This window comes from Artemia sp. Qi Xiang Cuo, unplaced genomic scaffold (assembly GCF_049724085.1).
Source record: "Artemia sp. Qi Xiang Cuo unplaced genomic scaffold, ASM4972408v1 HiC_scaffold_3296, whole genome shotgun sequence".
Taxonomy (NCBI): Eukaryota; Metazoa; Arthropoda; class Branchiopoda; order Anostraca; family Artemiidae; genus Artemia; species Artemia sp. Qi Xiang Cuo.
In genome coordinates, this window is record NW_028300688.1 from 32,614 (window position 1) to 55,111 (window position 22,498).

The 22,498-nt window shown below is 34.7% G+C and overlaps 1 protein-coding gene across 1 annotated transcript in view; it reads left to right on the top strand.

The window, feature by feature from the left end:
* Positions 1 to 18,194, top strand: part of LOC148938436 (uncharacterized) — a gene marked incomplete at its 5' end in the record, with an annotated part of 36,938 nt that extends 18,744 nt beyond the window's left edge. The window contains 5 exons of the mRNA XM_089107792.1: positions 3,335 to 3,444; positions 5,469 to 5,554; positions 7,488 to 7,680; positions 10,617 to 10,703; positions 13,378 to 18,194. Of these exons, the coding sequence (XP_088963918.1) occupies positions 3,335 to 3,444; positions 5,469 to 5,554; positions 7,488 to 7,680; positions 10,617 to 10,679 (452 nt within the window). The remainder of the gene's footprint in view (positions 1 to 3,334; positions 3,445 to 5,468; positions 5,555 to 7,487; positions 7,681 to 10,616; positions 10,704 to 13,377) is intronic.
* Positions 18,195 to 22,498: the final 4,304 nt, after the last annotated feature.

Genomic DNA, 22,498 nt, shown 5'->3' on the forward strand with positions numbered 1-22,498 from the left:
TGACAAAATTATTAATTCTGATCGTTTTTACATACATCCACAAAGTTATATTGTGCAATCGAATGAGTCTCCGATAACAATCAAACTGGAAAGTGATCAGCCTTTAAAAGTGCTTTACGCAAAATGAAATTCTGAAATGCCATTTAGACTTGTGTTTTTTATTCAGTTACCCTTTCACCGTTACTAGGAAAGGGTCGTCCAATTTTAGTTTGGTGTTTTTATTTTAAGGTTTGGTTTTTACATTTTTATCAGTTTTATTATGCACTGAGGACGGTCAATCGGAGGTCTTGACCGAAATATTTGCATAGTTTATCAATTTTTTCACTGGCTGTTAATTGTCCTCGTTTCCTTTCTTCGCGATTTTTTGTTTATATATATATATATATATATGGATTCTCATTGTCACTTGTCTTCTAACCGCAAACAATCTGAGCCTGTTCTTGATGTCATGGCGTCATCATAGGTTTGATACAACCACCTTCGGAAAAATAAAAAATTCTTCCTTAAAGTTGTGACCTTTTTAGATCGTTTAATTGGCCAGAAATGCCAATATCCCAGTTAAAGAAAAAAAAAACTATGTAGCCGATTTCGAAGCCAGGCACACGGCATAAGTAGGGCTTGCATATATTGTTTCTTGCATATGTTGGTGTCGAAGATTTTGACGGTGTTGTTCTTCCAACATGATATTTGTTTCTTCTTTGCTTCCATTTTGACTCGTTCTTATTTTTGTTGTTGCACGCCTTTTGTAAATAGAGCAATTACACTCGTATTTTATACTTAGCTATATTTCTTTTGTAATATTCCATGCGTCATAGATATAAAAACGATACGTTCGCTCCTTACTCTCTTGAAATATACTTATAAATTTTACGTGAATCATATGGTTTTTCTTTTAATTAATAAGTCTCTTTGTATCATAGACTATATCGATTTGATTAAACGATATATCGATATTTTTGCTTTTCATAGGAGCACCACCAACTTGTGTTGGGCTATATTTGATATCGATATTAAAATACCAATATATTGGACCAAATATCGATATTGAATATCGAAACGTATTATCGAAACCGATATTTTTTAGGGGTCTCTACCCCCCTATATTCCCCGCAGAAAAACCACCACATGAAAATTCTACAAATTTTCAGGATACATCTTCGAGATTCTTTGTAGGTTTGAATTCTTTCATCTATAATTGATTTTATTTATCCTTATCTTATATCTTACCCTGTTATCTTTTTCGCAAGAATTCACTTCCGACTCCTGAGTCAGATACGTGTGAATTATTACCAACTGAGAATGAAAAGTTCGGATTTTGAATGTTGTCAAAGCTGAACTAGCCGATCAAACAGGGTGAATTTTCTCAGTCTGAAAAATTCTGTAAAGGAAAAGGAGCTATCCGTCACAGATAAATTAAGATAAAATTATGAAAATTGCCACTGAGTGGGGGATCAAGGAAAAGGTTGTTGCTGTAGTTGCTGTAGTAGCTTAATGAAATGAACCGTACCAGCATGAATTTGTCCAAATTGACTTGTATTCCAATTTTAAAAATTCTATACTTTTCTCCTCGAATGATTAGTTAATAAACGAATAGCTGGTTGACTGAGAAGAGGAGAGTACCATGGGTGTAACTCTTAATTCTGAGATTAGAAATTTTGCCTGTCCTCGGCATAATCACAAGTTCATTTTGTTTTTTAAGATTTGTTGCTTTTCTGAAATGTGCATTGAAGAAGTGAATATAGTGAAAAGTACACTTAAAACAATAAAAACATGTTTTTAGAGAATGCCGGAAAAGGGGAGGCTTTCTATATAATAGCTCTATTCAGAACATCCCAACAAGATGACAGACGTTGAGTTCTGCCATTGAAAAGACATTTGAAGAATGTCGCGTCGTCAGCAAAGCACCTCAAGATTGTAACCAACCTATAAAGGAAAGATATGTCTGCAGAATTCGAATCCATGTATCCGAGCTTTTTACGAAATTCATAGCAGCGTTTCAGAAGCACGAACCCCTTGTGCACGCTCTTCATGCCGAGCTGAAAGACTTGCTTCTCACTGTTTTGGCAAGACTTCTGGAATCTGACATTCTTATGTCTACTGATGAAGTGTCTACCATTTTCCTTGAGAAATTGGACAGATATTTGCAGAACACTATTGTAGGTGATCAGGTTGAGCTTGTTTTAGATGTTCAGAACCTCATCTTAGCAGAAAGACACGGGTTCCGTTGAAGAACGCGAGACATTTTAAATCAGCTGCCAAACACTTGATCAAGAAGTGCCCCAGGTCTTCTAATAGCCTTCTTGAAGCGCATAGGTGACTGGATCCCACAAAAGGAAAAGAGTAGAAGTCTGTCAGATATAGTTGTGCTTACTTGAGAGACCTCGTTAGGAGTAAGCATTGACAATGTTCGAAGTGATTGGATATTGCTGCAAGACGAGACCTCAGTAGAACCATCGCCATTACGTATCAACCCGTTCTTGCATCAAATCATCTCTATGACGGACGCTTTTGGTGGGTAAAAGTATACGCTTTTGTTGACGCTTGTAAAGGCTTTGTTGACATTATTAAACAGCAGTGCTGACGTAGAGAGGGGTTTTTCACTCTCAGGAACACTACTTCCGTCAGACAGAGCCTCCGTGTCTGAAAGAGTCCTGAATACGAAGCGGTATGTGGTTGACGAATTTAACTCAGATGGAGGCAAACCCAAAAGGTTTCCTTTGGCAAAACCAAGTAGAATCAGATAGAAGTTTACCTTTATTTCATCAATTTCAGTAAACTACATCCATAGCCCACTGCTTTTAAATCGTTCACATTACAAATTATTCAGATTTATCAGGCCTTCTGCACTCATCTGTCTATGCACATCTGTCTATTTACCTTACATTTTGGTAAAAAAGAAAAACATATATATTTAATCCCAATATTATCCCACTGGTGATACTTGAGTACAAATAATCATCATGGTTTTTCTACTACTAACAACTCGCCTCAGTACCAAGGTACCAGAGGCCAACACAGCTACGCACGCTCCCCTTCTATCTTAATGTATTGAAAACCTCCCTTTTTACATCTTCCTACCATAACTGCAGATAACCTGCTTTCTATTTAGCTCTTGAGAATTGGTCAAAAAGGGACAATCTTCGGCAATCTGTCATCATTCATTCCTAGAACTTGCCCAAGCCATCTCAACCTTTCTCTCATTATAGCCTTAGAAAGCAGGATGGAACCGCATTTTTCGTACAGCCTACTGTTTAAAATGTGGTCAGTCACCCGCATACCCAAAACAATCCGTCCGCAATTTTTCTTGAATATTTCAACTAAAAAATTTTTTTAGGAAAGTTCCCATTACACGGAGGGCACGGATCCAATGGGCAGCCAGAGTTTAAATTTGACATAATTGCACAAAAATTACATGAGACCCGTGTCATTTATTTAAATGGATTCGTAAGTATTTTGAAACATTTGTTCTAGAAAAAGATCCTCCTACTTCCTCCACTTATTCTCGCCTTTGAATATTATTAAGAAGACCTATACATCTTGCAAATATTCATCTTGTATTGTGTAAAAATATTCATGCAAATATACATCTTGCAAATATTAACCCTCCTAGCGTTTGAGAGTTTAACCGTCTTTCAATTTTTTTGCAGGAAAAATTAAAGAAACAAAAGTTTTATTTTTGTTTCAAATGAAATTAAAGAGTGACATTAAAATTAAAATGTACTGAATTTACACCTATAGTTCTAGGCATATTCCCTACAAAATTCCCGTGCATGCAAAATTGCGCAGCTAGAGGGAAAGCACGACGAACAAAAAGAAGACGAAAAAATTTTCTATTTAATTTAAATAACATACTTTTCTAAGGAATCTTATTTAATGTAACCTAAAGCAAGAGTTGATAAAACCTGACTAACGTGTCATTTTCTATCAGCAAATATTGAATAATCGTTAGTACCAGATAGTTCTTCCATCTTCCAGACCAAGCCTGATTTCGATGTTCGAAATTAAATTTAGATACAACGCTAGTACAACTTTGAGTCCCAAATTTTGTAGCGATTTTGAAGTTGCTGTTTCTTGTGGGCCTTTTTGCTTATTAATTAGAGGGCTGATTGTTAAAATTTTACGAAAAAATAAATAGAGCAGAAATAGACGTAAATAGTTTGGTTCAAAATAGTTTGGTTCATGCTTAGGGTATGAACAAGGAAAGGGAATTTTCGATAAATTATTTTACTGAACGACCTGCACTCGAATGGGTGTTATTATCATGAGATTCCCCGGCGCTAAAGGATAGCGGTCAAAAGCAAACAAAACATCCACAGAATAACCAGACACTGCGTTTTTAGGTGGTTTAGCCCCCCTTCCTAATTTTGTTTTTGCGTTTAAAAGAAAGTGGCAGAAAGCCAAAAAATATATCCATAGAATAATCCAGACTGACAGCTATTAGATAATTGCAAACATTGAACCAAAAAATTAACATAGAACAAATACAAAACAATTAAAAAAATGTCTAGTGGTTTTATTGTTAGGCTTGAAACACGTGATCTGTTCATAGTAAGTAATGATTTACTATGGAATAAATAACGATTTACTAAATAATAATAGTGATAATTATGTGAATAATAGTAAACAATAAAAAAAAGTAAATAATAATAACCAATTATATACAGTTATTGGTACTTGTATGATCTATGCCCTACCTAATATTTTTCTAATTTTGTTCTTCTGATGCTCAATCCTAATTAAATAAACGTATGTCAAAAAAATTCAGCACAAACTGGGCTCATTTTGCTTAAAAAAAAAAAAAAAAAAAAAAACTCAAAATCTGTAAATTTTAGTCTTTATTGACAACTTCCATTGCCAGATTCAGGAACACGTCAATGAAGACAGATGGAATTTTCCCGAATCTTGTATTATCGTTAATGTCAAAAACTAGATACGGGAACGTGGGCAAATTAAAAAAAAAACACAGGTAAGCGTGGAAACTGCAAAATGAACTAAAAGACTGGCTGAAACTTATTGATAATGACGCTAATTCAACATACTGCCCAGTAAGAGAGCCGGTTGTTTTGTTAGTTACTTTTAGCTTAGCGTGAGACAAGACAAAGTGAAGTTACACAATAGATGGAAAATATATAATTTGGGCAATATTTTTGCACATTAAGGGGTTGGGGGTAAAGTATTAGACAATGTGAAGTTAGAAAACGGTTCTTACTACATAACATGCAGAATAATTGCACCAAACATATTAGGCATCTAGACCCACTATACTTTATCTCCCTCCCCCTTTAATGTGCAAATATAAAGCCCAAATTTATTTCTAAAGTATCATATTTTTGTCATACTTTGTTATTTGTTGTGTTATTTAAACAACAACATGCTTGGCAACCTAATCATTTAGCATATTGATCATTTAACAAATACTAACCCTGTTTGCACTGCTGTTTCTCAGTGAAAGAATTATGTTTTTCTAGATTAATGAAGACGTAAGCAGAGTTATAATTGCGCAAGTAGTAATGATGAATACGTCACCAAGCCCTATCTGGATATTCATAAATAGGTATTTTCATTTATTCTGTATTTTTATCTAATGCAAACTTGAGATGCGTTAGTTGTTTACCCAGTACTGTTTTTCGGTTGGTCAACAAGGATAACTTTTGGTAATCTGGCATACTTCATCTCCTGAACAAGTCCTAAACATATTATAGATTCTTTCATTAGAACCCTAGAAAGCAGAATTGAACCACATTTTACCTTTAAGGGGATCATTCTTACCGGAATAAAATTTTGCACAAGTTTAATATAAAATTTAGTAGCAGCTGCAAACGTTTACTTGCAGCTATGGGGGCCAAAGGCCACAGCTATTCTACGCCTAATAGCCATATCATGGTTCACCAGCCGTGGGGGACTTTTTGCGTAAGAACAGATTAACGACAATTTATTTTTTTGCGCGTCTTAATTTGGGTTTCCTTTCTAATTTTCCTTTCTTTACTTTCTTCTTTTCTCCTTTATTCTTTTCTTGGGTGTATTAATTTGTGTTTACTTTCTATTTTTCCTTTTACTTCCAGCTTTTCTCCTTTTTTACTTTTTTTCTCATTTCCATTATGCACATGATAGATGTAGATGTACCTGTACACAGGGGGGGGGGTATGGGATATGAGGAGAAATCCCTTTACATATGGAGTTTTTTTTTAATTTGGGTTTACTTTTTAATGTTGTCTTAATCTGGGTTTCCTTTTTACTTTCTTCTTTTCTCCTTTCCTCTTTTCTTTTTTACTTCCTATTTTTGTCTTTTTTACTTTTTTCTCCTTTTCATTATACACATGGTAGATGTAGATATACCTGTACGCAGGGGGGGGGGTATGGGTTTTACGAGAAATCCTTCCCGATTGTTGCAAAGAGGACCTCTACCGATAAAAAAATATAATTAAATGGTTTCTAATATCTAATATAAAATGTAGTAGCCACTGGGTTGTTGGACCTATTTTATGAAGTTTTCACGCTGTGATGGCTTTGTATTGAAACGACCCTCTGTATTTAGGTTTGACGTAATAAGGAAACCAAAAAAAAAACGTAAAAATTCAAGACTGTAGGTATTTTTTCGCCGCAAAAAAAAAAAATATTTGAAGAAAATGAATATAAGGGTGTTGGACCTATTTTATATAGTTTTCATGTTGTGATGGCTTTGTATTAAAACGACCCTCTGTATTCAGGTTCGACATAATAAGAACACAAAAAAAAAAAAAACCCTAAATAGTCAAGACTGTAGGTATTTTTCGCATATTCGCCGCTAAAAAAATGTTTGAAGAAAATAAATATAAGTCATAAAAATCATCCCTTTTTATACATAAAAAGATTCAGATTTTTATGCTTATTTTAAATATACAAGTTTCATCAAGTCTTACCCATCAAAAATTACGAGCCTGAGAAATTTTCTCTTATTTTCGAGAAAAGGGGGAATATCCCTTAAAAGTCATAGAATCATAATGATAATCACGCCATCAGATTCAGCATATCAGAGAACACTTTCATAGAAATTTCAAACTCCTTTCTGCGAAAATGTGGAATTTTGTATTTTAATTACCCAGCCATGACAAAGAACAACAAAGATATAAAAAAAAAACGAGACTGCGGCCATTAGAGACAAAAGATAAAAACTAAAACGACGCGGATATTTCTCCTGTATGGAAACGAGGCGTCTTCAGCACAAAAGAGGAAGGATTAAAGCTAAAAATAAACTAAAAATAAATAAAACTACCACCAATATTGATAAAATACAATTGTTGCGATTGTTAGTTTTATTGTTTTGCATGTTTTTTATGAAATTCTAATACTGTTAAAATTATATAGTAATCTTTCGTTTCACATTTATATGGGGTCGCCAGGAAACTAGGAATCATAAATGGGATCCTGAATGAAACGAAACCCTTGTTTAGAAGAAGGATTTAAGACTAAAAGCTGTTTCTTAGTTAATCTTTTTTTTTATTTTCAAGCAATGGGGGTAAAGTGGATGCAGCTTTGCAGATATATGACTTTATGACGCACTGCAAATCCCCAGTAAAGACAGTGGTGACTGGACATGCTCTCAGCATGGCCAGTTTGATTGCAATTGCGGGGGCCAGAGACTTCCGCTATTGCACGCCCAACAGCAGAATTATGATTCACCGGCCATGGGGCAATTTTAGCGTAAGTATAGATCGACGACAATTTATTTTTTTGCGTGTCTTAATTTGGGTTTCTTTTCTAATTTCCCTTTTTTCCTTACTTCTTTTTTCCTTTGTTCTTTTCTTGGGTGTATTAATTTGGGTTTACTTTCTATTTTTTTTTTACTTCCTATTTTTCTCATTTTTAATTTTTTTCTCATTTCCATTATGCACATGATATATGTAGATGTACCTGTACACAGGGGGGGGGGTATGAAGTATGAGGAGAAATCCCTTTACGTATGGAAAGTTTTTTTTGGTTTACTTTTTTATGTTGTCTTAATCTGGGTATCCTTTCTACTTTCCTTTTTTACTTTCTTCTTTTCTCCTTTTCATTATACACATGATAGATGTAGATATACCGAGGCACAGGGGGGGGGTATGGGGTAGAGGAGAAATCATTCCTGATTTTGGCAAGGAGGACCTGTGCCGATAAAAAAAAATATAATGAAATAGTGGTCAAAAGTCACTCTTAATGTTTTCACCCACCCTACACCATCCAGGAGTGTATCTATGCACACCTGAGTATGCAACTCGTAAATGGAGTCTCTCTTGTCTTTTAGGCTATAAACGATTCTCGTAGACGACGTAGTAATTGTCGTCTGAATTGGTTAAGATCAAGGGAAAATTGGCAACTACCAAGTCTTACAACAGAGTGGACGGAGGTGGTTATTTTTGACTTAAGCCAGCTTCTCACCACGGTGACCAGCGTTTACCCCCTCCCCCCAGATAATACCCCCCCCCCCCCGCTGAAAACACCCTCTCCTTGGAAAATTTATGATAAACTTCTAAAGAATGAATCAACAGTCAATAAGGGAGTAAATATTTTAAATAATCACCAGGGGACTATTTTACCTGCTAGACCAAAACGATTTGCTTCAGTAATAGCTAACAAAAGGATTATTTCGCAACTGAATAATTAAAGTAATTTACACTTTTTTTTATTTTTCCTCAGTTACTCTGGTGTCCTCACTGAAGTAACTCTATATTAGCATCTTTTCCCTACGTGGATCAGTTTGCGCCGATTGTACATTTTTTTTTTTTTTTTGGTGGTGGTGGTTTTATTGGTTTTTAGTTTTATCTTGTTTTTTTTTATATTGTTCTTCTTGTGTGTCTTTCGTGCTGAATACGCCTTGTTTGTATACAGGCCAAATATCCGCGTTGTTTTGTTTTTGTTGTTTTCTTTTCTCTCCACTTGCCACAGTCTCGTCTGTTTGTTTTTTTTATAGATTTTTCTCTTTGTTGATTTTTTGTCTTTCTCTCCCCTCTCTCTTTCTCATTCCCCTCTCTTTCTCTCTTTCTCTCTCCCTCTCTTTCTCTCTCCCCTCTCTCTTTCTCTCTCCCCTCTCTCTTTCTCTCTCCTCTCTTTCTCCCTCCCCTCTCTCTTTCTCTCTCCCCTCTCTCTTTCTCTCTCCCCTCTCTCTTTCTCTCTCTTTATCTTTCCCCCTCTTTATCTTTCTCTTTATCTTTCTCTCTTTATCTTTCTTTCTTTATCTTTATCTCTCTTTATCTTTATCTTTCTCTCTCTTTATCTTTCTCTCTCTTTATCTTTCTCTCTCTTTAACTCTCTCTTTATCTTTCTATCTCTTTATCTTTCTCTCTCTTTATCTGTCTCTCTGTTTATCTTTCTCTTTACCTTTCTCTCTCTTTATCTTTATCTCCCTTTATCTTTCTATCTCTATCTCTTTCCCTCTCTTTCTCTTTATCTTACTCTCTCTTTCTCTTTTTCTCTCTTTCTCTCTCTTTCTGTCTCTTTCTCTTTCTTTCTCTATCTTTCTCAATCTTTTTCTTTTTCTCTCTTTATCTTTATCTCCCTTTATCTTATTATCTCTATCTCTTTCCCTCTCTTTCTCTTTATCTTTCTCTCTCTTTATCTCTCTCTCTCTCTCTCTCTCTCTCTCTCTCTCTCTCTCTCTCTCTCTCTCCTTTCTCCCTTTCTCTCCCTCCTTTCTCTCTCTCTCTCTCTCTTTCTCTCTCTCTCTCTCTCTCTCTCTCTCTCTCTCTCTCTCTCTCTCTCTCTCTCTCTCTCTCCCTCCTTTCTCTCTCTCTCTCCCCCCTTTCTCTCTCTCTCCCTCCTTTCTCTCTCTCTCTCTCCCTCCTTTCTCTCTCTCTCCCTCTCTCTCTCTCTCTCTCTCTCTCTCTCTCTCTCTCTCTCTCTCTCTCTCTCTCTCTCTCTCTCTCTCTCTCTCTCTCTCTCTCTCTCTCTCTCTCTCTCTCTCCTTTCTCTCCTCTCTTTTCTTTATCTCTCTTTTTTATCTCTTCTTTTCTCTCTTTCCTCTCTTGTTCTCTCTCTATGTCTTTCTCTCTCCTCTCTTTTTCTGTGTCTTACCCTCCCTCTCTTCTCTCTATCCTTTCTCATTCTCTTTTCACTTTCTCCTCTCTCTCTGATAAAATATATCATAATTTTTTTTTCATCGAAGAGACAAGTTGAGATTTTTACTTTTGCATATTTTCTTCTTGTTAAAAATTTTGCGATTTCGTCCTTTAATTACAATAATCTTCCTATCCTCTTGACCTCTAATTTGACCTCTTGACAAGTATCTTTCTTCTGCATGTAACAATATAGTTTTTTTGGGCAAGCGGCTGTTTAGGGCAAGGCTCTTATGAAAATTTAAAAATCTCATCCGCATCTTGAAGCATCAATTCTAAATCTTCATTAAAAAAAAAAAAAAAAAAAAAAAATGTCAATTCTATAATTTGCGTCTTTCCCTGTAGTATTGTCTTTCATATGACAAAAAAAAATAATAATTCTCCCTTCACGTTTTATTCATAAATGAATCTGATATCAAACAGTTCACGGTAAGGAGCTGTAAGTAAGGTTAGAGTACCTATCAAAAGCTACGAGCTTCAGAAAAAATAGATTTCTGATTTATGTTTACTGTGAATTTATCCTTGTTTTTTGTCTCTTTTTTTTGTTAGATCAATGGTTTAAGCAAGAAACATGGTTTTCACCAGAAGAGGCCATACAATTTGGCCTCATAGACGCCAAGATTCCCAGATTCTCTTGTAAGGGCTCTTTCTTTTTGTCTTTCTTTTTTTCGTTTTCTTAACAATAGGTTGGTGATACTTCACGTAATGGATAGAATCAAATTGGTTATTGTTTCCTTTTAGTATTCCTAAAAAGAAATCAATCCTTTTTCTTTCTTCTTTTTTTATCTAAGACTCCTTGCTTCTTTGTAATCTAATTTTTCCCTATTTCTCTATTATTCCTTCACTTTACTACCTATCTATCTTACCTCTTACTCGACGTTCCATAGCTTTCCGCTTTTATTATTCCTCATATACATAATTCTTTCTCTTCTAGTACATTTTATCTATCTTTTTCCTAAAAAAAATTTTTTCCTTCATACGATTCTCCATCCATTAATTTACCATACAACAATTTCAAAATTCTCATTCTAGCCACCCACGGTGGCAAGGGGCTGCTCCCATTTATTAGGCCTATTACATATAACATTAAAATACAAATTTACAATGCATATACGTTTTTTTACTTTAAAATACATTGACTTTTCTTAAAACAGTTTAAAATACTTTTCACTATATTTACATAAATAAAAGAAAAGATTAAAAATATAACACCATTTTTTTAATGCATCACCTTTCAACACACTACTCTCGCTGGGCCTTGCGTTGTTAGCTAGCTACAACAATCCTCAAAAAATTCCCCAAAATCAAATATTTCACAATCATACATGTTTGAAGATTTAAAAAATATGTCAGAAAATTGTTTTTAAACTACGAGATTATATAAATAGATAAATATTTATGATTGTAAATAAAATATCTTTTCGCTACCATTTGGCCAAAATGCATCCCGTTCATAGTTATAACAATTATTCTACGTTCAATATCAGAGCTAGTTTTTTATGTTTAGGAAATCAGATCGTAAATGGAAGTGATTTTTTTTTTACACTGGGAAATGTGAAAGTGGTCCCTCTGATCTGTACCTTTTTTTTTCTCCCTCTCTCTCTCCCTCTCTATCTCTGAAAACTACTCAAGCTGTTTTATAACTAAAGAAAAACAAAGGTATTGCGTTCCAAAAATCTTATATTCAAACCATGCGACCTGACAAAAATTGGTATATACCGTCATTTTAGTAGCCGTTGCCATTGTTTTGGTGGATGGCCTGAGTTGACTATTCTAGTGAATAATGCAAGCTGAGGGAAGTAAAATGTTGTTGCTTGCGCAGCCCCAATAAAACCCATAATATAGGGTATCGGATATTATAAATAATATATATAGAAATTCTTCCCAGTTTTGAAGATCTTTTGAAGATAACCTTTTCATGTCCTGTCTCAGTAGTCATTGAGAAGACGTACATGTAGTTATATTGTTTTTGTTTTTTTTTAATTCAAAATAAATGATACTCGAGCTAGTTCAGGAACCGTGTAATTTGTTGTTTTAACGTGACTGATAGAAAGTAGGCATGCTTGTCAATTTAGCCTATATGATATTTAAGAGATCAAATTCATTCAATTTAGTATATGATTGCATTCTAATGCAAAATATACGGAAACAACCACAAAAACTCATCCGTTAATCACCAAGTGGGATTGGAATTTGATACAAGAAGCTAATAAGGTTAGGGGGTATTGTTAAGAACCAAAATTGCCTTTGTTGAAGATATTTTCTTCGCATGAGTTCTTTTTTTCCATATTAGAACATAAACTGCAGAATAGGCGTGACTGATGATGAAGCTTTCATAAATCAAACCACATGTCTCTTGGTTGGGCTCGATATTTATAATAGTTGACAAATTGTCGGCCGGTACTTGTTGATTATTTGTCAATGGTTCGGTTCGAACAAATTCATCCACGCTGAAATAAACTGTACTAGTTTTCCGACTAAAATTGTATCGCAAAGGATTAATTTGTACCATCTGAACAGAAGGTTACAAATTTGCAGTAGGGGAACAAAACTTTAGTTGTACTTTTGGGTTATCTACAGTTTTTCTTGTGTTTCTATTTGAATGAAATATTGCCTTATATGATATTCAGTATTATAATGTTTTATTTTACCCAATATTCGTGCTTGTTAAACAGTCCTGCTTTCAGCATTTGTGTGAATATTGATGATTTTTTGTCTTTATTTTTCCCCTGATGTTGGGTAGTTGGGTAAGGGTAGAGTCCGTTTGTGGCTGTGTGCCATAAGCCTGTTACGGAGGTTGTTCTTCTGGATAATTTTTTTTACCATCAAAATTGCGTGACTCTTTATAGTATTCTCCATTTGTCTCTTTTTTTTAATCTAAAACTTGGGCCATTGCTTTTTAGTGTTTTTCACATTCAGTGCTAGCATTAAAACCAATAAAATTGATTTTAATCCCTCTGAGAAATAGACTTTTTCCACATACTTAGGTGTTGTGTGTGCAATGACCGGCGTTGCCAACACGCTGAAATAAACTGTACCAGTTTTCCGACTGAAATTGTACCACAAGGGATTAATTTGTCCCGTCTGAACAGTAGGGTACAAATTTGCAGTAATAGAATAAATTTTTCGATATACTTGAACAGATATCCTGGTCAGTAAAGATCAAATAAGACCAAAAACACTGGGAAATTTGTATTGTACCAAAAATTTTCAATGTACTGACTTGTACCAGTTCCTCTAAATTGTACTAAAACAGTATAATTGCACTGTGCTGGCAACGCTGGCAATGACTACTGTTTTATGTTTTTAGGACATCTTGCTTTTAATTTCTCAATTTCCTTGGAATGATGCGTCATATGAAGATTTGATTGATAAACTGCCATTTTTTTATACTTCAACCATCCAGTCAGTGCCTTTGCTGGAGAGCCATTTAACTGCCAGTGTTTCTAGTAACGAAAGAGATATTGTATTTCGACGACATGTTAAATGTACAAATAAGGAGAATATTGAGAACAACCCCAAAAAAGCCAAAGTTTGCTGAATTTGAGTTAACCTGTTTTGCCCTTACCATGTTTAACCGTATAAAATCAAAACAATTTCGTTAAAAAAAAAAACAGTTTTAGGCCATTATAGTTGTTAAGTTTCAATGCCGCATGAAAATGATAGCAAAAGTGGGCTTTGTACAAGAACGCGTTAAGAAAGAACGCGTTATACTTTGTTTCTGTTTTTTCCTTTTTCTTGTTTCTTTTTTTGCTGTTCCTTTTTCGTTATTTGTTCTATCAAAAAACTGTCCCCAGCGGCGTCTTATTTCTAAGGATGGAAACTAAATTTAATACCTCAAAGGCACTGAAGATAATCATACTTATTCTGTTAATTTGCCTATGGAAAGGGGTCTAGCACCCAAACAATAACAGTCATTGTTTTTTTGTTTTTTTTCAATTTCAAGCAAATTGATTATCTGTAAAGATTATATGCTGTCCGTTTAACCTATGCAGAATGTGTTTACTGAAACTTATGCCAGCTTAAATGTTATGGTTATTGCCATAGTCTATATAATGATGGCTAACAGGGGCCCGAGTTGAGGGGAGGGGTGATCACCCCCCCCCCCCCCGGTATAAAAAATATAGTTTTTGGTATTTCATTGAAAATGCCCCCCCCCCGCCCCTAGATTAAAAACAAAACTTTGTGTTTTCATTAAAAAATGGGAAAATCTGTGTACCCCTCCAGGTTTTCATGATTTTGAAGCCCATGATGTGTTTAAGCCCAAAAAGTCAGTTCAGGGCTAAGGTTCAGTAGTGATTGCTTTCAATGCAATTTGCCTAGCATACAAAAGAAGTTATAAAAAAAAAACTTAATAGTTTATGTCAGCTGACTCACGATTCTTGTTTTTGTATGAATAATTTTATTCTAATTGTATCAAGTTTGTCCAATGCTCAGACTTGGTTGATTTGTTTAGTTTGTTCTGGTTATTTTTCGGTTATTATTTGCATTTAATTGTGTCCCTTAGGCAGGAATGAAACTATGATTTTATAAGAGATGTAGGGCGCAAGGAACGTAAAAATGGGAATATCTGCAATTAAAAAAATAGTAAATTTAATCGTGGGTTCATACCCTTTGGGGAGCCGGAGTCAAACCCTAAATGATTCCTTACGTGCGGCAGTGCTACTTTTTTACATCACCTTCCTCTGGTACACAATATTTTAGGGTTTTTGTGTGTATCTCTTGTTCGTGAACATGCTCCAGGCCCCAAATTTCCACATATTGCGTTTTTCAGGGAAACGATTTGATTTTGTGGAACGTGGGATATCTCTTCTTAAATCATTTGCAAGAAAATTTAGAATTTAATAATTCCATGAATGCAAGTCCAAAATATAAACTCTTTTATAGTTTACTAGAAACTGTACTAACCTTAGTAGATGTAGCTGGGTACATATTCAAATATTTGGTTTTTTAGTATTACTTTTATTTTCCTTAGTTTATGGGTCTTCTTCGTTCAATTCCTTTTCAAAAATTCTATATGTTATTCTTGCAAAGAAAAAATATTTATCGCGTTGGGATTTTCTGGAAAACATAGTATGTTTGAGTGTAAGATGCGAGTCTACGAATCATCTGCTTTCTTATATTAATACTCTTTTTATAATTCTCGGATTGTTTCATTGGGCTATTCAAATTTATTACCATTAAACGAGGTGCTGAAAGTTCTCCTAAAAGAAAAGTCAAGTAGTTTGCCGAAAGTAAAGTTTACACTACTTCTGTGTTTTGTATTTTTATTTTTAAAACATTTGGCTTTGAAAGGTATCAAGCAAAGGTATATAAGCAAAGATACGGTGAAGTAGATAAGCCTTATCTAGTTTACTTTGAGTAAAATAAAATACCATCTTTGAACTTGGCCTATAGGCTTAAAAAATACTGTCAAAAAACGAAATGAGACGAATCAAAAATGATATTTGAAATCGTTTATTTATTTAGTTTCAATAGTCTAGTTTAAACTTTATTTGACCTAATTTGTTTAGGTTTCTTAATCCAAAATTAAATATATACAGAACTTGAATTATAACTGGAAAAAATGACATTTTCTTAGGAATAATAATTATTCGTCAACCCTGTTCTTAATAGCACAACACCCGTAACAGTATTGCCATTTTGTATTATTTACTTCTTCTCTAAAGTCTAAAAATCTTGAGAAAAGGTTTTCAAAAAAATAAACGGGACCCTCTCAAACCATATTTATAATCCTGCCTTGACAAAATGGTAACTATTTTTTGTTTTGTAGAACGTTCTTTGTAGGAAGGAGGAAGTTGATCTCTGATTTAATTTATTTGTGTGAAGATGGTGTTTGATACTGCTTTTTAAGTATTGTTATTTTTTGCACTTTTTTGCAATTTAGTGTTTGAAAAAACACTTTTGGGGCCCGTAATACCACAGCCTTGCCTTTGCAATTGATACTTATCGAAAATGCTCATTACTTTTGGCATTAAGGTATTACTTTTATGTACAATCAAGTATTCCTTTACTGTACAACTATGTACACCACCCCCTCTGAAGAAGAGGGGGGGATCTATTATTAACAACTTGACCTATTATGGGCCTATTATTGCAAACTTGTCAACTAACTTTCTATTAGCTAGCCCATATATTGTCTATAATTTTCTTCTTCTTTTTCATTCTCTCTCTTTTTTATATAGCTTGAGCCCCCAAAATTTATGAAGGAACCACAATATTTACAATCACAGAAACCAACTGAAAGATAAAAGTGATTTTCGATTGCTCTTTTCTTTTCTTGTAAGAACACAAACCTGCAATCATCCGTTGAGTTCGTGCCTATTTTCAGTTATGTGTGTGTTTACAATATGTAGGAAGAAATGTTTTTGGCTGCCAAAGGCATGGTCTTACGGTTTTTTAGTACAACACTCTCGACTTAAGTTTCCTTAATATTACTGGTTATTTGTCATTTGGTAAATGCAAGAAGACGGTAAATTTGAATCTGTACTTTAGTGCCATAATATTTTGTGTGTTTATTATGTTAGGGTGTTTGTTTCTTTTTCCATATTCTTCCTCTCTATTTCTCTGTCGTTCCCATTTCTATTTTTTCTTCTTTTCTATCTAGTTCTATATCCCTTCTAATTCTAAGACCTGGGAAAGAAGAGTTACAGATACGATAATTTATTCCTTTTTTAATAGTATTATTATTTATTAAGTTCCTGTATTTAAGACATGTGATAAGCAATGGCGATGCAAATGAAAACTCAAGAAAATAATAAATGTTTACAGTCTATCCGTCTGAAACGGTCAGTGAAGTTTTAAATATAGTTGAAATATAGCATTTAGAAAACTAATGAAAGCTTAGAAATAGATGTCCCAATGTCGAAAGTTTTTTTCAAAAATGAATTCCTTTTATCTTCTTGGTGCACTCCTTGCCGTCGAGTTTGATGACTGGATACGATCCCTTGCTTGGATCCACTCGTTTTGCACCTACCTCTCTTCATCTTGCACCTTTTTTGCAGTGTATGCTACAATTTACCTTCTGGAACCTACCCCTAATAACTAGGCTCACATATCATTTTCCCGGCAAGATTCGTCCTTAATTTAGAAGAAATAATTTCACTGATTTTTTTTTTTACTTCGTACTAAAATTTTACTAATTAGCGTGCCATCTTGTCTTCGCAAGGAGGGTAGAATAAGAAAAAATTTTAGTCTAAAGAGATGTTCAGAGTCTGCGTGCATAGCTATCAACGAAATGAGTTATATCAGGGCTGAAAGCCGACCAAAAAGTGCCATATTGCACTTGTAATATACCTTCACTTCGGTAAAGCTCAGCCATTTCTTTTTGTAAAATCATTAAATAAATTGAATTCTCAAAGGACCCCTGTGAAACTGCACCATACCTCTTGTTTTTTCATCGTAGTTTCTTATAGCCTACCCGGTAGCGTATTTTAATTTTTCTCATTCCTACCTAGCTTTTCAAATAAATCATCGGGTAAATAAAATATATCAAGGAGCTCATGTACGATACATACCATGTCCTTTTCTTTTTTCTTTTTTTTCTCACAGGTCATCTGAAACCCCATATAATAAGCATCTCAAGGAACCCCTGCGCAATACATATCATACCTTTTTCACATTTGTTTACCGTAGTTCATCTGGTAAATGTTCGCTCACTCCTTTTCACGAAGTTTCTAGGGACCTCCCTGTGGAACCCTATTCTTCCGGTGAAACTGGTTGAGAACCCTATCGAAACTCTATTTCTCCAACTGGTGTTTTAATAGACAATTTGTTTTAATCTTGGACGGCTGATTCTGGGTTATCAATCAGGGTGACAGGGGGTGGAAATTGTCACACCGACCTAGAGATTGAAAAATATCTTTTTTGGCATATCATTGAGAAAAAATTACCTCCCCTCTATATTTTGAAAATATGTAGTTTTCTTTATTTCCATTAAAAATAAAAGAAAGTAAGGAGACTGTTTTACCCCTCTCCCCATCCCCTCCCCTCTGTCCTATATTTTCTTTGCGTTTTGTTGTATTTTTATCATTCCTTATTCGAAAAAAATGTGATTTTGTATATACTCTTAATTTTATATACCAGTTTTGCGATACTGTTGACGAAACATATATTCGAAGAAAAAATAAACATATTTGATTATACACATCGTTTTGATTATTGGTTCATAGACATGCTAGTTATTGTTAAAAATTAGTTGACCGTCATTGATTCCATCATCTGAACTTGATTTCAGTTTCTTAACTGAGGTAATTACGCTCTCAACTAGAAAGTAATTTGTGCCTGAGTCAGGAAGTCGGAAGAACCAAAGCAAGCAAGTTTGAATCTTTGCCCTGTACATTTTGAAAATATTTTTGGATAACAGTCAGTCCAAAGAGCATTGGTAACTTATACGACTGGAAATTGGCGCCAGTGTTGACGAAAAACAATCAACGCCATCTAGCGTTTGGCGACCCTTGACGTTGCTTCAAGTTTATAATCTTTTTCTGTCACGAACTAATATGAGACACTTATTGCTATATTAATGTTACCAATTGCACTAACTTCATTAATTATTCTTATTATTACACCGAAAAGATGCGCATTGTCGCCAGACACTAGATGGCGTTGATAGTGTTTTTGTCGACGCTAACGTCAGTTCTCACTCCTATAGTCTACCCATATTCTTTGCGCCAGACCACAAAGCTGGTGTAATATGACAGTTTGCATTTACCTGGATATTAAGTTCAGCTGAACTAGGCCTTTTCCCATATTATTCCTTATATCTATTAAATAAAAAAAACAAGTTTTTTAAACTGAAAGTAAGGAGCGACATTAAAACTTAAAACGAACAGAAATTATTCCGTATATGAAAGGGGCTGTCCCCTCCTCAACGCCTCGCTCTTTACGCTAAAGTTTTTTATTGTTTTAAAAAATAAAGTTGTGAGACAGAGTCAAACTTTAGCGTAAAGAGCGAGGCGTTGAGGAGGGGACAGCCCCTTTCATATACGGAATAATTTCTGTTCGTTTTAAGTTTTAATGTCGCTCCTTACTTTCAGTTTAAAAAACTTGTTTTTTTATTTAATTTCTGATCGTTTTTTAGTTAATGCAGCTTTTATTTGTATAAAAATTTTACTTTTCTTTTGCTAAATGGATGTCTTTACAAATTAACTTACGTAACTAACTTCTATATTCGTATATTTTTCTTCTAGCAAAAAATACAAAGTTGCAGATTTTTGCAGATATGAGCTTGAAACCTATTTAATATGGTTTTCTGTTACGCTGAATGTGACTGTGTGATTTTCATTAAAATTCTTTCACTTGTAAGGGATGTTTCCCCCCTCTTTAAAAAATTGAGTAAATTTTCTCAGGCTCGTAGCCTTTGATGAGTAATACTAAACTTAATAAAATTTATATATTTAGGATCAGCATTATAAACACATTCTTTTGATACATTTATTGACATCAAAATTTCGTTTTTAAAAGTTTCGATTACTATTGAGCCGTATCGCTTGTTTTTTTGTTGTTTTTTTATTACGTATATGTTATTACTTATATGAAGGGGTTCTCCCCTTAGTCATTACCACGCTCTTTACGTTAAAAGTTAAAAAAAATTTTGATTCAGAAACCCCTGAATCACAAAGGCCGTTTAATTAGAATAGATAGCTCTTTTGAAAGCACTAAAAAAAAAAACTGTAGCATAAAGAGCGAGGTACTGACTTGGGGGAGAACCCCTCACATACGTTATAATTTCTGTTCGTTTTAAGTTCTAATATTCCTTCTTACATTTCAGTTGAAAAAACTTGTTTTTTTTTATTTAATTTCTGATCGTTTCTTAAATAATGCTTGGAAATCCGGCGCCCCCTTCATAGAAATGTCCCTTACCCCAAAGAAACATCCTCCACTGAAATATTCTCCAGAGTAACCCCCTCCTCTAGCCCCCCCCCTCCAGAAAAAATCCTTCCTGAAAATGGTTGTATACTTCCCAATAACCAATAAATAATGCTGGCAAGTCCGGCGCCCCCTTCATGGCAATTTCCTTCCCCCATGAAAACTTCCTTCATGAACAGATCCTCCAACATAACCACCAACCCACCCATCCCTCCCACTACCAGAAAAAAAACCTCCTGAAAACTTCTGTATACTTCCCAATAACCAATACTATATGTTAACATTGGGTAAAGTTCATAACTTTTAGCCCTCCCTCTGGGAACTTCGGGGATTAAGTCATCCTAAAAGACATATTTATCATATTTTCGACCATGCTGAAAAAAATGGCTATCTCAAAATTTTGATCAGGTGACTTTGGGAACAAAATAAGCGTGGGAGGGGGCCTAGTTGCCCTCCATTTTTTTGGTCCATTAAAAAGGATACTATAAATTTTAACTTCAGTTCCAATGAACCCTCCCTAAATATTATAATACCACTTGGTCGATATGATCACCCCTGGGGGAAAGAACAACAAACAAACAAATAAACACGCATCCGTAATCTTTCTTCTGGCAAAAAATGCAAAAGTACACATTTTTTTAAATGGGAGTTTCAAATCTCCATAGGGGGGTTCTCTGATACGCTGAATATGATGGTGGGATTTTCAGTAGGGTTCTATAGCTTTTAGAGGGTCTTTCCCCTTTTTTTCGAAAATCAGCCAAATTTTCTCTGGCGCTTAACTTTTGATGGGTAGCACTAAACTTGATGAAAGTTATATATTTGAAATCAGCATTGCAATCTGATTCTTTTGATATATCTATTGGTATCAATAACCCGTTTTCTAGAGTTTCGGTTACCATTGAGCCGGGTCGCTCCTTACTTACAGTTCGTTACCACGAACTGTTTGATAGTGTCCTTAATCTAATCCTATTTGTTTAGTAGATTCTAAACATTTCCTTAGAGCTTGCTTGTTTTTTGTTTTATTTCGAACACGTTCCCAGATAATGTATGACTGTTAGCTGTCCATATTCATAGCTACAATTGTGACTTTGTTTTTCACTCTTTTCAGCTCAGGGTCACGCGGTCTTAGGGGTAGGAGCCTCATCAGAGTGGTGAAACTCACACGATTTGGTTGCAATTATACCTCAGATTGTTAATCCTTTTAGTATTACTAACACTCGGCTGCCACTTCGGGTATATGTAACGATCCAAGGTCTAAGGTTAAAGTTTAAATATGCAGTAGCCTATAAACACTTCTCCAATTTACCCAAACAAACCATTTAGGGGCTACCACTCCATATACAACTGTATTCTCTAATAGAAAAGCAAAGTGGTATTATAAAGTTATCAAGCTCTTGCCAATCTTTGTGGACTGGGGTGGACTAGTCGAGTGATCATTTTCTGAGAAGCTATTAAAGTTACGGAAAAACGAAAACAATAAGTTTTTGCAATTGTTCTATAACCAGGGAGACATTCAAGTAGGTTCAAAGTATGAACGAATTTGTACTTAATTACAGTCTTTATGTCTTCAATAATAATAAACTCAGAACACTTTTTGAGTCTACGTTGAAGGAGAGTCATCAAAATTGAGTATGCTTTGGGGAATCTGTGAAGCAAGGTCGTATTCTTCCATTGTAAATATTTAAAAGGGCATATCAAAAGGGTTTTGCCAACTCAGAGAAATAACGTGACGAAAATACAGATCTTACTTTTAATTTTAAAAGACAGGCTAATCCATCAGATGATATTCAAAAAGTAAATTTATCATAGAAATGAGATGGTTGACGCCGTGACGTCAAAAATTAGCACTATTTGCAGCCAAAAGATGCTGTTGTAGGCACACAATGTCGAACCTCATATTTCTTTGCTGGTGAGGACCTTATTCTTCGTACCATCAATATTAAAAGACAGCACTGAAACATTCTGACATTAATTTGTTCTGAGTGGTTTAATATTGACAATGACTTTTAATTTTGAGCAGGTGAGGCTAAATGAAATATGATCATCTCCACCGCTTGCATAATTGACAATTTGCACGATAATTCTCTATTAAAGATATAAGGGCCAGCACTTCACGCACATTTTGCAGCACCAGTGGAAAAGGACAATTGAATGAGGTCAGGGAATCTACAATGATTACAGCATCAAGGAATCTCTTTGAACTCATGGACGCTTTGAATTTTGTATCTAAATTTTTAACGCCAACTCTGAAGGCACTAACTCTTGATACTGAATAGGAGAATTTGAGTTTTAAAGCAATAAATTTCCCTAGCCTAGTAGCCACGGCGATACGATCGCAGTTCATTAAATATGCAGTTCTTTACGCAGAACTTACGCAGTTCCTTTGTAAGAAACTTGCAACAAGACAATAAAAACTGAGGTTTAACACTGGTTAAATAGGTATGTCACGTTGGTTCACTTGTGATCAATAAGAATGTAGAACATGTTTTTGGTTGATGAATTGTTTTTAGCCGGCTGATTATACGAGACCCTTCTAACGGTAATTAGCTGTCCTAATTGAA